At 38.3% G+C, this 16372-nt stretch overlaps 1 protein-coding gene across 1 annotated transcript; it reads right to left on the bottom strand.

Annotated features, from left to right (window-relative positions):
* Nucleotides 1-1029: 1029 nt before the first annotated feature.
* On the bottom strand, nt 1030-16169 carry Guf1 (GUF1 homolog, GTPase). Its single transcript, XM_032916424.1, has 17 exons — nt 15959-16169; nt 14870-14981; nt 14550-14698; nt 14209-14289; nt 13558-13635; nt 12806-12889; nt 10948-11012; nt 10267-10470; nt 8975-9114; nt 7758-7881; nt 6860-6992; nt 5944-6087; nt 5378-5511; nt 4001-4102; nt 3191-3310; nt 1751-1787; nt 1030-1183 (listed from the first exon to the last, which is right to left on the bottom strand). Exons 1-17 carry the CDS (start codon nt 16091-16093, stop codon nt 1046-1048), a joined length of 1980 nt encoding a protein of 659 aa, XP_032772315.1. The 5' UTR covers nt 16094-16169; the 3' UTR covers nt 1030-1045.
* Between the last annotated feature and the right edge of the window lie 203 nt (nt 16170-16372).

Genomic DNA, 16372 nt, shown 5'->3' with positions numbered 1-16372 from the left:
GGACCGTCACAAGTCTGAGGTCAGCCGAGCCTGTGAAGGAATCCTGCATGTGGTGGTCTGACCAGAAATACCACCTATAAACTCCTGTGTGAATGCTGGCCCACAGGGAATGGTACTCTCAGGTGGGGTAGCACTATTAGGAAGTGCGTCCTTGTTGATGACCGTGCGTCCCTGTGGAAATGAGCTTTGAGATGGCACATGCTCGAGCTAGGCCTAGTGTGACTGCTGCCGCCGCCTGCAGACTAGAATGCAGAGCTCTCAGCCGCTTCTCCAGCACCATGCCTGCCTGCCTGCTGCCATGCTTCCCACTATGCTCCAGTCCCACAATAGTGGACTAATCCACTGAAACCGTAAGCCAGCCCCAAGGAAATGTTTGCCTTTATAAGAGTTGCTGAGGTCACAGTGTCTCTTCACAGCAATAAACTAAGACATTGGGCTAGCCATGCTACATGGCAGGATCATGTCTCAAAACACTGAAAACAAAAAAAAAAAAAACAAAAAAGCATATGAAAAAGTTAAGATTCACTGTGATTAAATGTATAATAGGCCTGCCTTCATGAATATTTAAAATGTATTAAGCTCCTTTACTTTCCAAAGCTCCCTGTGCAGGGTGTAGTAATATAATCTCAATCTGAAAGATAGGTGAGGGATTTTGGGGAGATTCCGTGAGTAGAACGTAAGAGAATAAGCAATGTAGCGTACATACATTTAAGATCTTCTCTACCAACACGTCAGCACTTCTCAACCTCGGGTCAAACAACCCTTTCACAGAGGGTGCGTATCTGACATCCTCATTTCAAATATTTACATTATGATTCATGAAAGTAGCAAAATTACAGTTATGAATTACAGCAACAAAAATAATTTTATGGTTGGGATTACCACAACATGAGGAACTGTACTAAAGGGTGGCCTCTTTAGGAAGGTTGAGAAGCACTGAAGTAGGTCATAGTTGCAGACCCTGAAAGTAATAAGCACTTCAGAGTTTTCTTTCAATCTGTTGTCAATGTAAATTACAAGAAACAGAAGTCCTGCTTTTCCTGAGTCATTTATTAGGCTGGGTTTTCAGGACTTTTATAAAAGCATCTTTTGGAATCTCAATGTTGCCAATCTTCCTCAGCTTTTTTTTCCCTTCTGCTTGTCTCTTCAAAAGTTTCATTTTTCTGGTAATATCACCACCATACTGAAAAATAAGAAATCCAAATTGGTTCAAAGGAAATGATTACAGAATTCCACCAAGAAAACACCAAAACCATAAACATATCATTAGGACCCACAGGCCCTCACTTGACCCCTCCTCAACTATCAATGTTTTCATTTAGGATAAGCATAATGTACAGCTGCAGCTTAATACAGACTCTCAGGCAGACCTGTGCCAGAAATTCTACCAAACACTTAGAAAAGGCCTTTTGTGTTCATATACACAAATAGGCTATCCAAAAATCAATGTAGCAAGGTAGACTTCAATTTCCACTCTCTTCCAACTGTAAGAAACAGTCACTATACATCTTTTTCATTATGTATAAAATTAAAATTCTTCTTTTGATGATATTACATAAGAAAAGAGATAATGACAAGCATTTTTAAATGTAGTTAAAATGAAGACTCTAATATGGTTAAATAGAAATTTACCCATTTAAAATGAAACTTGGAGATGAAATGCATGGTACATTAAGACTAAAATAGAAACCAAATTATAACACCTTTGATCTTAAACTCATTAAATATAGTAAAGTAGAAAGATACATACACATTTTGCCAAAACATTTTTCCTATAGGCTTTCACACTGTAAAAGAAGAAATACAGTTTAAAAGCATAATTTCTATACACAGCTTTACTTTTGATAAAATATTTAGTGACAGTGTTTAGATAAAATTGCCTATGTAAGTAGTTCAAATGTTTGTGTATTTATTTCCATATACTTAATGTAAGAGACACACACACAAAAAAATCTCATTTTACTGTCGTATCCTTTAGTGAGAAAGGTCATTGCTTGTGGTATGCATAAATAGGAATATGAGCATTCATGACTTTAATAAAACACACTGCATTATTTCCAGCTCAACCTAGACATACTTTGAATAGCACTATTTGAACTAATTAAATCATCATATTCTGACCTAACTGCAAATAGATAGTGACTACTAAAGGACTTACTACTAAACCTAGGATTTTATAAAACCATTCTCAAGCAAACTACTGTTAATAGATCCAACCATCAATTTTACTACAACTGACACTTCCAGATCACTAACTTTGAAAGGTATCTCTTAAGAGATTCTTTTAATAATTGTTTTTACATCTACTTTGTTTTTCTTAATGTGCTTACAATATAATTTATATAAAAATGACCATATGCTAACTGTTCTACTTTTTAGGATGTTCCCTGGTATTCTGCCTAATTCTGAATTTTCTTGGACACTGGGTAACTGAGACAAAATAGTGTTCAAAATGAAATCATTCCTATAATGGGCGTGTGTATGTGTGTGCGTGTGTGTGTGCGCGTGTGTATAAGGTATGTATGGTGTGTGTGTGTGTGTGTATAAATGTGTGTGTGTATAAGGTATGTATGGTATATATATATATAAATGGTAGGTAACTAGTACTGATGCATCAGGCTGAGGTTCAGCTATAACTGAATAGCAAGTCGCAGTCTGTTATAACTGAGGAGACAGAATGAATATCCAGGGTCATAAGATTCCTAACAGACCGACAAGGGGAAGTGCTACCAGAGACTATCCTTGTTGCTGCAGGAGCCTGATTTTATCGACAATGCTAGCTTTCTGCAAAAATTACCATACTTCCCATACCGGCTATAAACCACATGAGGGACCTAACCTGGAAAACAAAACCTAACGTGGTATTTATAATGCTTCAGAGAAAACATTTTATTACTACTTTTAGGTTCTGTTCCTATCAGAGTCTATCTGAATTATTATAACAATTCAGACATTATAATCCATTGAATGGAACCTTAACCTAGAAATTCACTAGAAATAAATTCCTTAAACTTTCATAAATTATACAATTGTAAGTATCATCACTTAATGTAGTAATCCAAAGTAATAAGACATTTATCATCTCGTGATCTATGTGAATAAAGCATACACCATGATTAATTAAAAGTTTAGTCTGGTTTTCAGGTATATTTCTAAAGCCAGCCTCAAAGGAAAATGAGTTTGAACTCACGTTTCTCTTGCAATTACTTTGCTTCCAATAGCTGCTTGAACTGCGATCTCAAATAGCTGTCTGGGAAGAGAATCCTTTAGACGTTCACATATGCTTTTGCCAACAGTGTATGCTTTCTCTCTGAGAAAGAAAAATACAGCTATCCTAAATATAAAGATTTAAATTATCTTCAAAGTCCACTGCAGTAATTAACAGTAAGGGGAATTTTAAGAGGTTCAAATAGAACTCAACACTTTGTACTTAATTGGCATTTTCTGTAATTATGTATTAATCTATACTATAACCTACGATTGCATAAATATAGCATAATATCAGTCTGCCAGTTTGTGAACACATATACTTGACGTTTTCATTATCATAAATGATTTTCATGGCTATGAAAATCTTTTTATCAGTATAAACCTAGATGATTATAAAATTAAAGAACACTCTCTTGTGCTTTAACACAATAAAGGGAAATTATTTCTACAATACTACTCCTTTGGTTATGATAATTCTGTACTTACTACAAGTGTTTTTGATCTCCATAATTTCCTCACCTTGCATATCCGGAAGACAGAAACTTCAAAGAGTCATAAAAGTCTACCACGATTTTATTTAAAGGGAAGAGATATTTAAGCATAACTCTGTTTTCATCAACAAAAGTCACATTTTTTCTGATGTAAAAACAGAAGGAAAAACGAATAGACAAAAATATATTTTAATTATCTTTCCACGTTTTACAAAGCAGGCACTAAGTGAGGACCCATCAACTACAGAAATACACCCAAGCGACTGTGTTCACAGCAGGCGATCTCTTACCCTTCTTACCTATGGACCACAGTCACCAGCTCCTCCACGATATTGCCATTCAGCATAATATCCATTTTTATTAGATCTGCAGTCTGGTAACCGGCATCTTCATAGTCAAAACTAACAAGGACAATGGAACATGGACAAGCGTGATACTGTCAAATACACTCAACAGACTCTTTTCTCCCTACAACCTCCATTACCTGCTCTCTCCTGAAGAAACGGGGTAAAATAATTACCACACATAACATTTCACTTACTGGATATATACATCCATAGTAAAGAACCAAATGCATCAACCTTCATTTATGAAATTAGGGCAAGTACAGGTACTATAAGTCCATAAAGAAGGAAAAGGAAGTGGTTGACGTAAACTAGGAAAATCAACCACCCAAACCAAATGTCAGCTCCTTTGTAGTGTTGCCAGCAGCTGGTGCTCCTCAGCTAGCACTGTCTCAGTGTGTGGCCATGAGGTTTCTACTGCCAATGACAGCACGTTAGACAGTGTGCTAGGTAATGCACTGACAATGCCATTAAGAAAGGGCACCTGGTGTCCTACACACATCTGTAGTTTGAACATTAGTTTTTGTCAGAACCTACAGACATGTAACACACGTGAACCTAGTACACACAGAGTAGTTAAAGCTTTATCAACAGAGACAAGCACTCATGTTAGCTGCTATCACGAGAATGGTCAAAGCTAACCGTGCTAGTCAGATGTTTGACTCATAAAGCCATTGTAGCCAGAAGACAGTATAAAAGGCTTTTTTTTTTTTTGGAGCTGAGGACTGAACCCAGGGCCTTGAGCTTGCTAGGCAACCGCTCTACGACTGAGCTAAATCGCCAACCTATAAAAGGCTTTTTGCTACTCACACTCAACTCTTGTATTTTTATTTGGCTAGGTTTCATGTACTCCCTTAAGATACACAGATTTTGATTAGATGGACCACATATTCCTGGGAGGACCCATTCTTGACCACAACATTGTTAAGTGCTGTACATATTCAGCATTCTTCATACTCAATATTTATATCCAGTTTTCAATTGTAAGTATATGCTCTGTGAATCAATTAACATACATAGATATTTAAGTGTTATTCAGTCACAGATATTTTTTGAAATTATATACAACTCTTAAGCCATGGGGGCTATAAATAACCTCTTACTGACGAGGGTACTTCCCTTTCAGAGTAACAGTCTGACAAATAATAAGCCCTTTTCCTCCTAGAAGGAAATGTCAGTGCTGTGTAATATCTCTAACACTCCAAGCTTCCTAACCTTATGATCCTCAACTGTCTTCAAGAGCTGCAATTAGTAAAAGAGCAGAAGAGTAAGACCTTACAGTCATCCATTTTCAAACCTTTGAGATGCTTGCAATCACCAGGATTTCCTCACCTTGCATATCCGGAAGACAGAGACTTCAAAGAGTCATAAAAGTCTACCACGATTTCATTCAAAGGGAAGAGATATTTCAGCATAACTCTGTTTTCATCAATAAAAGTCATATTTTTCTGAATTGCTCTTCGTGCCTAAAGAAAGATAAGTTTGATGATAATCCACGCAAATATTGATGTGAATAAACTACAGACGTTAACGTCCAAAATGTAATTCTCATAAATAAAAGTCAACAGAATGGAATCTACCAAAAATTTATGAGCAAGAGTTTTTAATATGGGAAGAAACAACACTACTTTGCATTTCACTTATATTCCTTTTAAACTAAAGCTTGCAATCTCTGTTCTTAAAAATCACCATGCTCACTTTTGAGTGCACAAATAGACTAAATCATAACAAAAGTCCCTTCAGGATAAGTCTGTAACTTTTTTTCATTCCTTTAACTAAAGTATTCAGCGGATAATGATAAACTTAGAACCAACGTGTAAAATGAAATTTCTCAGCAGAAGGACTCCTATGAAATACAAGCTGATAAGCATTGTTCCAGTACCCTCTTTTGTTCCTACCTGACAAAGCTCCATTATTTTTCCACTGTATTCAGTTGGTGTAATGACAGTGCCCAAAACAACAGGTTCCAAATATTCTGTTACTTTGGACTTATCAGGGAATTGTGCAGGGTTGATGATAGTGATTTCCTTTTCTTTATACTCCTAAAAGTGAGGAAAGGGAAGAGTATTTAAGAACAAACACTAACACAGTTATGTTTCTTAAAGGTTAGCTTTTCACATAAGTACAATTTTAGAACATACTGAATTTACTGCAAATAACAAAGGAGCAGCAGTAAGGACAAACACACCTGAAGATTAGACTAGTGCCCAACACAGCTTTTCTTCTAAGAAACAACAACAACAAAGTCTTCTAATCACCACCTTTTAATTTTGTTAGTAATGATAATATATTACAGCATTTTGGCTACTAAAATTTATAAAACATACCACGAACCATCTAAAAAAGCATGAAAACACTATGTTTTAACCTGGGTACTATAACTAGTGTATAACATCAGTTTGTTTATGCTCAGGGTAGCAGTGGTCTGGATGAACTGTAAACTGCCACTTATGTGTACGGCTTCTCTCACTACCTTAAAATCATCCTGTGAGAATGAATGTCTGACTTTTGATAACATCAATTATTTTGACCAACATTATCGTTCAAATTGTGCTGAATTATAATGGTCCTCTCATTACTAGTTCTTTTCACTGTCATTACCAGACTAATTTTGATAATGAAGAGACTGAGCTAAGAAACATGAAACATGAACTCGTTTTAGAATAAAAATTTTTATTACCTTTACTCAAAAATAAATCACTCTTAATAGTGATTTACTTACAACTAAATAAAACATTTTTATTTAGTGTATACATGTACATACCTTTATTAAACTTTGTTTTAGGCTGATACAAAATAGAAATAGTGAGGTACCTTTATTAATTTGGCAGAGGAAAGAACAGCCTTGTATGGAACAGTGGGGGTTGTCAAAATAACAGAAGCATTATACTCTTGCTCTAGTCGCTGGTTAAACACCTCCATATGTAAAAGTCCAAGAAATCCCAACCTAGAGACAAGGGGGAAAAAAACCCACCAAAACTCCTTTAAATCTCTGTTTTATTGGGCTGTTTGCTGTTGTGAACACAGTGCTACTTGAGGTAAAGGGTGGAATCAAGAATCATTCCAGCAATTTGCATTTCTTGTATAAACTTATAAGACCCAATTCTTCAGTGAATCTGTTTTAAATTACCCACAAACATGGGTGCACTTGAGACATGAGCAGACAGTAAGAGATGTATTTATTTTACTCATAGAAATGGATCTTTAGGGCCCGTGAAAGTGGCTGAGTGGGTATTGTGCTCACTGTATAAGCATAAGGACCCCAAATCTAGATCTCCAAGACCTAGAGGAAAAAATCAGGAGCTGCGGGATGCAATTGTGACCCCTGGGTGGGAGGAGACACAAGGTACCAGGGTAATCTCCAGAGTCAGTGACAGATACTGTCTTAAAAAATAAAGTGGAGACAAAGGTTGCTCTCAGGCCCATGAGCATGCACACATGGTGTGCATACCCAAACATACATGTGTACATATACACAAAAATATATTTGTAGAGACAGGTGAATCTCTGTAAGTTTGAGGCCAGCCTGGTCTACCACAGCTAGTTCTAGGATGGCCAGGGCAATATAGTAAGATCCTGTCTCAAACCCTCCACCCCAACCCCAAAATATTAAAAAAATATTTTTAGTCTGATCTTCAGAAATGTTCATGAACAACACATCCAATCAGAAGGTATCTTCCTACACAATGTGACTCTGATGTAATGTCCTTACCTCCAGCCAGCACCCAGGGCCAGACTACTGTCCCGATGCACTGTCACACTGGAGTCATTTAAGGTCAGTTTTTCTATAGCACTCTTGAGGTTATTATATTCGGATTGGTCTATAGGGTACACTCCTGGGGATACAGACATAATAGAAATACTGTCACATTCAAAATTAACCATCTGGCACTCATATCCTTTTTCTATAATTGGTTGCAAGCTTATCTTAGAATCCATTAGCATTAATGATGTACAATTGTGATATGCTACAGTGATTCTATGCTTTCAGAGAAATACAAAAAGAAGAAAAACATGTAAACCACAAAGGGAATCAAGTTTACTAATAATTAGGCAAAGCATGTTTATTTTAAAAAGCAAAAGTACACACTCTAAGTACTACTTACAGTGCCACTCTAAGTAGAAACATCAGTAGGTGGGGAATTGCACCAGAAATGAACAGGACACTGGAGTTAGTTTCTGGACTAATTACTACAGGAAATGTGGCTCTGGGCTCAGAAATTTACTGCTTAGAACTACGGGAGCTACTGCTGATCACACCAATGTCTTTACCTCCTGCTTAAGTTTACACTTTACAAACCTCCTGAAATCAAATGACTGAGTCTATCTAAGCACAGCAACCATAAAGTTATGACCTCTGCTGAGAGGGCACTGTGAGGAGAAAGCAGGGGTCAGACAAGCTGGGTGGGTTAGAGTAAGCAGAGGCACCTCAGTCAGTCCTCTCTATATGTGCAATGCTCAAAGGAATGGATGGTCTGATGTTACACAGTACAGGCTACACAGTGGTCTACTTCATCCACAGGAACAGAGTGTAACTAAGAGGAGGGAACTCATTAATTCTACTGAGAACTGTAATCAAAACAGCCTAATTAGAGAAAAAATTTTCAAATATAATCGACTAACTTCTCAGAAAAATAAGAAAGTTCATGTTACTAGGATCTCCTAATTAGTCACTTAATTCTTAAGGGATCCCAAATGATCTCATATGTCACCATGATATATAGAAATACCACATACAAATATACAAGCAAATGAAATAGCATATACATACATATATCATACATATATATTACATATGTATGTATAATATCTATTACAAACAGATCTACAAAAATATATATTATCTTCTATTACATTTGTTTTCATCACAAAACAGAATTTTAATTAAAAATATTTTGGCCCCTTGTCTTCAATTTTTGAGCTCCTCACCTGCAAATACCATTGGTTTCGCTGATTTAAACCCAGGCAAGGGCTCCACTGGATGATTATGTAAATATAATGTGTCTCCTATTTGTGCTTCAGTGACATCTTTCATCCCAGCAATCAGAAAGCCCACCTGTCCTGCATATCTAAATAAAATTAGTATATGCAAATATTTACTGCTTTTCTGTTGTTATGTGCAAATTCCCTAGGAAATTCCCAAACAAGTAAGGGTCACATACCCATCTTCAACCTCTAAAGTTCAGCAGAAAACAGCAGCATGTCTTATCCATTGCCCAGTGTCTAGAGACCTAAACCTGCCTGTGACTGTGCCTGCCTTCTGTAAACTACACATGCCCCTATATACACTGTAAAACTGTACCACTGGAGAAAACTTCAGGAGACTGTCATGCCTAGTATTATGTGATGTAGGCTCATTAAGAAGGGGAAAAAGATAAATGTTCAACCAAACAGAAAAATCTAAGTATGTAACACATCTGACTTCCACATGAAAAGGTCAGATTCATAGTAACAGACTCAGCTGCACGTAGGTTGCAAGGAACGCCTTCAATAAAGATGCAGTAATTAATGTTGAATACCTGTATTCAACATATGTATGGACTTAATTTAGAAAGACTCCACTAACATTAAAATGAACTGACTCTAACATGCAGTGATTCGCATGAGGCTTTAAAGACACAGCATGTCACTGTGCGATATGATCCATGTACTCAGAATATTCAACGCCTTCACTTTCACCCGAGAAGCATAAACTAAGGGCCTGATGTCATGTCTTCTCAGTATCAGTAGCCACTCGGCAGCTGTCTCATAACTAACTCAAATATGGTTTCAATATTTAAATTAAATATTAATTAAAATACATTTTAATTAATCTAGGCTTAGGTTTAATCCTAAATTCCACAGTGAAGAAAAGAATGGTCTCTTTTACAGTTTATAGTATCTTATATTGCAAAATTTAGTTGTAATGAGATTAAAAGTAAAAGAAAAAAAATCCACTGGATAATAGTTGAGGAGCCCTAATTAGTACTTAACTGTTCTATCAAATACATTTAAAAGACAAGCCTATACTAGATCACTAAGTTATTTCTACTAATTAATAAAACCTATCATCTATATATTATTCATAAACTACCTACTATTCACACACATGATCCTTTTAAGTATCTGAATGTATATTTGCATAGAGCATCAGTTTTCTTAATTCTACATTATGATTATTCTGAACACATTGAGAGAAACATACATAAATTTATTACATTATCTTATAACAAATTACTTACAATTTATGAGTTGGTTGTTCATTAGGATTCAAAATGCCTACTTCATTGACTTCATATGTTTTTTTAGTGTGTGCAGACACAATTTTATCTCCCTTGGAAACCATTCCATCAAACAGCGCTATGTTGGCTACAACACCTCTGTACTGGTCAAAGGTGGAGTCAAATACCAAAGCTTTCAGCGGGTTTTCACGATGTACTTTTGGACTATTATAAAAGATAAAATTAGGTATATATAAGAAAATGCCAATTTTCAACCTAAGAAGTATGTTTAACTTATTTTAATTTCACAAAAGAAATCACTCAAAAGCCAAAGCAAAATTTTCTATAAACTGTATTAAATTCAGCCATCAGTTCTACAGTTTGAAGTTTATGCTGTGTACTCATCAAGAAGCAAACAAATGCTGATGTGCTCCCTCCTACACCACGGCTACCGGACGGCAGCACCACTGTTGCCTTTTCCTGCCTCACTATACTGACCTTGACCTCATTACATTACTAAACACAAAATCTCATCCCAACCCACTGCACGATTACATGCCATATTCACCAGTTAAAATTGACAGATCGATTGATGGCTTATTAATCTAAACTAGTGCATTATAAGTGTCTACAAATCATTAAACTCTAAATCTGCTTTAAACTATCAACTATGAGTGAACAGTGTAGTAGCAGAATGCTTACGGAGGTATTCGTTCAATGACTGCCTGGAGCACACTGGCAACGTTTGTCCCGAGTTTCGCAGAAATCTGAAAGTGTGTAGAAATCAAAGCACTGAGATGTAAGGCTACACTCATCCTTCCTGGGGGCTCCTTATTCATGATCACAAGGAAGGATCCCCTTATTCTTTGTATGAACACAGAAAAAGATTAGGGATTTCTTCCCATCATTAGGTGTTCGTAGCAATATGGTTCCAGGATTGAAGTATAAGAGTATTCTTAGTGTAGTGTGTTCAAAAAGCAATGGAATAAGAATTGAAACAACAGTTTTTGTGAGTAAAATACCTTTCAATTGAATGCATCACTCTAGCCAAATACCTATCAAGTCCGAAAATAACTGCTCTTCAAAGACAAAATTTCTACACAGACAAAATAACTTATGAAAAGTGATGCTAAGGGCTGGAGAGATGGGCCAGAGGTTGAAAGCACTTGCTTCCTCTTAGAACACACCAGGGTTCCGGTCCAGCATCCACATCATACCTCCTGAACCTCCAGTTACATGGGATCCAACTCCTACATCTGTCCTTCTTTGGGCAACTGTATATGGCGCAGTTTTGGTGCTGGCACACACATGTACACATAGATAAAATTAAGTAAATAGATCCTTAAAAAAAATTAATTCTAAAATGAGTTTCAAAGGCTTTGTTCTAGTCCTGACACAGGCTAAATCTGTAAGTAATGCAGCTACATGTCTATCCTCACACTGTAAGGGGGGTTTTCTCACCTGATCTAATGAAATAATAAACAGCACTCTAAAACTAAAAAGGTGTTGGGAGTGCAAGGGACTCAGTCAGGTCAGTCACCTGACATTTCGCAAAGAGCAATCAGTAGTTGTGCCGGCTAGTTTTATGTCAACTTGACACAGAGCAGTCGTCTGAGAGACGGTAACCTCAGCTGAGAAAATGCCTCCAAAAGATCAGGCTGTAGACAAGAATGTGCAGCATTGTCTTAATTAGTGTCTGATGGGAAAGGACCCTGCCCATTGTAGGTGGTGCTATGCCTGAGCTGGTGGTCCCAGGCTCTATAAGAAAGCAGGCTGACTGCCCCACATGTGGCCCATACATATACAGCCACCCAATTAGACAAGATGGATGAAGCAAAGAAGTGCAGGCTGACAGGAGCCGGATGTAGATCTCTCCTGAGAGACACAGCCAGAATACAGCAAATACAGAGGCGAATGCCAGCAGCAAACCACTGAACTGAGAACGGGACCCCCGTTGAAGGAATCAGAGAATGAACTGGAAGAGCTTGAAGGGGCTCAAGACCCCATATGAACAACAATGCCAAGCAACCAGAGCTTCCAGGGACTAAGCCACTACCTAAAGACTATACATGGACTGACCCTGGACTCTGACCTCATAGGTAGCAATGAATATCCTAGTAAGAGCACCAGTGGAAGGGGAAGCCCTGGGTCCTGTTAAGACTGAACCCCCAGTGAACGTGATTGTTGGGGGGAGGGCGGTAATGGGGGGAGGATGGGAAGGGGAACACCCATAGAGAAGGGGAGGGGAAGGGGTTAGGGGAATGTTTGCCCGGAAACCGGGAAAGGGAATAACACTCGAAATGTAAATAAGAAATATTCAAGTTAATAAAAAAAAATTAATAATAATAAAAAAAAAGAAAGCAGGCTGAACCAGCCATTGGGGCAAGCCAGCATATAGCACCCCTCCATGGCCTCTGCTCCAGCTCCTGCCTATAGGTTCCTCCCCTGACTTCCTTCAGTGATGGCTTAATGAAGTAGAAGCCAAATAGACCATGTCCTCCCCAAGTTGCTCTGGCCATGGCGTTGCATCACAGCAATAGGACAACCAAGAAGTATTTACCTTAATACATTCCTCACTAGGGATATCGAACACTTTTTCAATCTGCTTCCCAACCCTTTCAGGATCAGCATTCTTCAGATCTATCTTTAAACAAAATTACTTAGTGAGCAAAGCAAGAATAAAATTAGTCCACAGTAATAATACTCTGAGATCAATAGTCTTCTGTGATTTAACCTAACTGACCTGCCCATGACTTTTTCAAAAATATGTAAAATAATCTATATATCATCAACATGATTTTAACAAGCATGACAACTAAAGAAAATTCAAGCAACTAAACAGTCAAAAAAAAAAAATGTAGGCAGGACAGAGTATATCAAGACCATGAGATCAGATTTTGAAAATAAGGTCAGATATAAAGCTATTTAGCCTTATTTTTCACTTGTCAGTGATATCAAGAAATGCAACTTAATGCGGTTTGAAATTTTAAATTAAGATCTAACTTTACACTACAGGCAGACTTATGTGTCCCGTTTCATAGACTGCACTGATTCTTAGCTCTAAGCCCCTCTTCTCCAGGACAGTGTGACTGGCACCTCTTACAGAAATGGCCTTTTCTTGGCCATGCACTTCAGACAAACCTTTTCAACTCTATGCAAGGAATATCTGACCTGCAATTCTATCACATGAAATTCAGAGGCAAATGCCACTGATAATCTGAAAGAATGGTAACTAGCTATACTTCACAGTGAAACACTGGATATCTTTAGAAGGTACAGTAAGTAATAGCACTGGTGTCTCATCTGGATTACCTTGTTTATAACTGGAATTACTGACAACTGTGCTTCAAAGGCAAGAAAGAAGTTTGCCACAGTTTGCGCTTGAATACCCTGGAAATATCAAGACAAGAGAGACCAAGTGACTGTCTTGACACTAAATGTACCACAAAATTACTAATTCAACATATTCCATATATATTCACCGAACTGATATTTTAGATCATGATACAATATGCCATCTGCCTGCCAGAGCCAGGTCCAGCAACGCCTAAGACCTAGGCCTTACTCTTTGTGCTTCCTGAGTGGTGAGCAGTTCTGTCCCCAGCCCCAGCTACAACACAAAGGCAATGAGGCCTATGAGTCACGGACTATGACCTCCAAACCTGTGAGCCAAAATAAACTCTACAGGCGTCTCACATACTCTTATGTCGTTACAGACGTGTGACTCATACCACTCCCGCTTTTCTGTGTCACTTCCATTTTAGAGTTCAAAACCAACATTACTACTGGTAAAGAAACAGCCAAGCTAAACAGAGAGAGTCAGCACCTCAGTATAAATTTGATCTAGAGTAATACAATAAATCTGTTATTCAAATATAAAAGTTGTATTTTTAAAGTGCACTTTAAGAACTTTATGAAACAACCAACTGGGCATGTCAGATCATATATAATGCAGGATCTTACCTCATTTGCGTCAACCACCAGTAAAACACCTTGGCACGCAGAAAGGGACCTAGACACTTCATAACTAAAATCAACGTGGCCCTACAAAAGCAAATGTGGGTACTTTTAAGTCTTAGCTATATATTTTAAAGGAACAGATGTTATAGCTAGTCTACTGATATGACAAAAAATATAAAACGTGGTTCTTCTATAAACATTGGAAGCAAGTTTTACTGGCATAAAAACAAAACAAGAAAAAAATCTAAGACAGTTGTGCAGAATTTAGGCCCCAAATGAGATAATTTTGATTGAAGTAATAACAAGATTAAGTAGCATCTTCGAGGAGATGATATGAAACTTACTGGTGTATCGATGAGATTTAGAAGGTACTGCTTTCCTCCAAAGCTGTAAAACAGAGACGCTGTCTGCGCCTTCACAGTGATTCCTCTTTCTCGCTCCACTTGTAATTTATCAAGAACCTGCTTGTTTTTCTGTGTCTTATCAATTGTTCCTAGAAATAGAAGCACTTACTAATTTCTCTGGGCTTTAAAACAAAATCCATGAATCATACAATTAACAGAAAACATTGAAGATGAAATACCAAAAGGTCAGATATCATCGCAAAGATAAATTCCCAGTTACTCTAGGTAATCACGAGCGTATGATATACAATAAAAATTACCTGTTAGTTCCAGGAGCCTGTCAGCTAAAGTACTTTTGCCATGATCCACATGTGCAATGATACTGAAATTCCTAATATCTTCGACGGGAAATCTAGACATGTCAGGTTTCTCCTAAGAAGGGAAGGGAATATCACAGTTAAGTTTCCATAAAACAAATTACAAATTCAAAGAAAATTCTTTCAATCTATGGACAACTTCACTTATTGCAGTGTTTTACGCTCCCCGCTCCCTAATAAAGATGTATGATTCCACCTAACTACAAAGAACAAATTACAAAAGACTTAAAAAATATATCAATTCCATAAACAAAGCTAAATATGAATAAAAACTCCTTACTTAATACTTCCTCATATATGGAGCTAAGTGTGCATTACTTTCATGAATGGAGAATGAAAGTCATACATAGCTAACTCCTCAGGAATCCGAGAATGCCTTATCAAGCGGAATCTCTTAGACACATCACGTACTGCTGGAAACTGGTGTCCAAGTTAAATTGAGGGTTGTGTGTGTGCTCTCTAGGCATTTCCGCCACAGTTGATATTTCAGTTGATGAAACTGTAATGATTGTAACATTTGTTTTAGCTTTCTTCTATGTGTTACTCGGTATAAAGCAGATAAAGGTATAGGGGAATTAGTCAATCAAAACTGTAAAAGCTACATTGTAGTCTTCCTTCTGCATTTACGAAAAAGCGATGCAGAACTGCGCGACTTTCAAAAGCCTTGAGTTGTGACGAGTACAAACAAATCCATTTTTCTAACGACAAGTCCCTTGCCTGGGACTAAAACGCTCCACGCCTTTGCATCCCCTCAATCTTCAAAAATTGATAACTATCTCAACGCAGCATTGAAGCTGCAAAATCGGATGCAAGTCAAGCGAGTTACCCAAGAAACTAAAACGTAAGAAAATCGATGCTACAAAGAAGCAGCTTCTCGGAGGGTTTTAGAAGTAACATCTGCTCGTGACCTACACCAGCCCTAAGCGGGCATGAAGCTGATGGAGGTGAAGCACAGCCCACCCCACTCCGGCTCGCAGCTCGCCCACCGTGCACGTGCGGAAGCCCTGCACCTTCCTGGGGTGAGCCTGTCACCTTGAGCTCCGCCGCGCTGAAGAGCCTGCAGGCGACCCCTGGCTCCAAGACACCCGCGTGCCGGGGACAGGGAGGCAGCAAGCGCGCAGCCCCAGCGGCCCACGGCGCGAGAGCCCGCCCCGCGATCGCCCACATGCCTGGGCGGCTCAGGGTCCGGACCGCCAGGGAGACCACATAGTCAGAGCTCAGGCCTGCGACCACAGCCAGAACCAGGCCTGACGCAAACCAAACGCGCCGCCAGTCGGTCGCTCCGCTTATGACGTCAGCGCGTCTATGCCAAGGTCGAAAGGTTAGCGGTGGGAGAGCCGCAGGAATCGCGGGATAGCACTACCTCCGGAGTGCTTGTCTGGTAGTGAGCTCCTTGGGAAGGTCTCGGTTTAGGCGAATCCCATCACTCCCTGCGCTTCAAAGCGA

Source organism: Rattus rattus, chromosome 11 (assembly GCF_011064425.1).
Source record: "Rattus rattus isolate New Zealand chromosome 11, Rrattus_CSIRO_v1, whole genome shotgun sequence".
In the NCBI taxonomy this organism is placed as follows: Eukaryota; Metazoa; Chordata; class Mammalia; order Rodentia; family Muridae; genus Rattus; species Rattus rattus.
The sequence above is the reverse complement of the archived record's forward strand: the minus strand, read 5'-3'. Positions and strand labels throughout refer to the sequence as shown.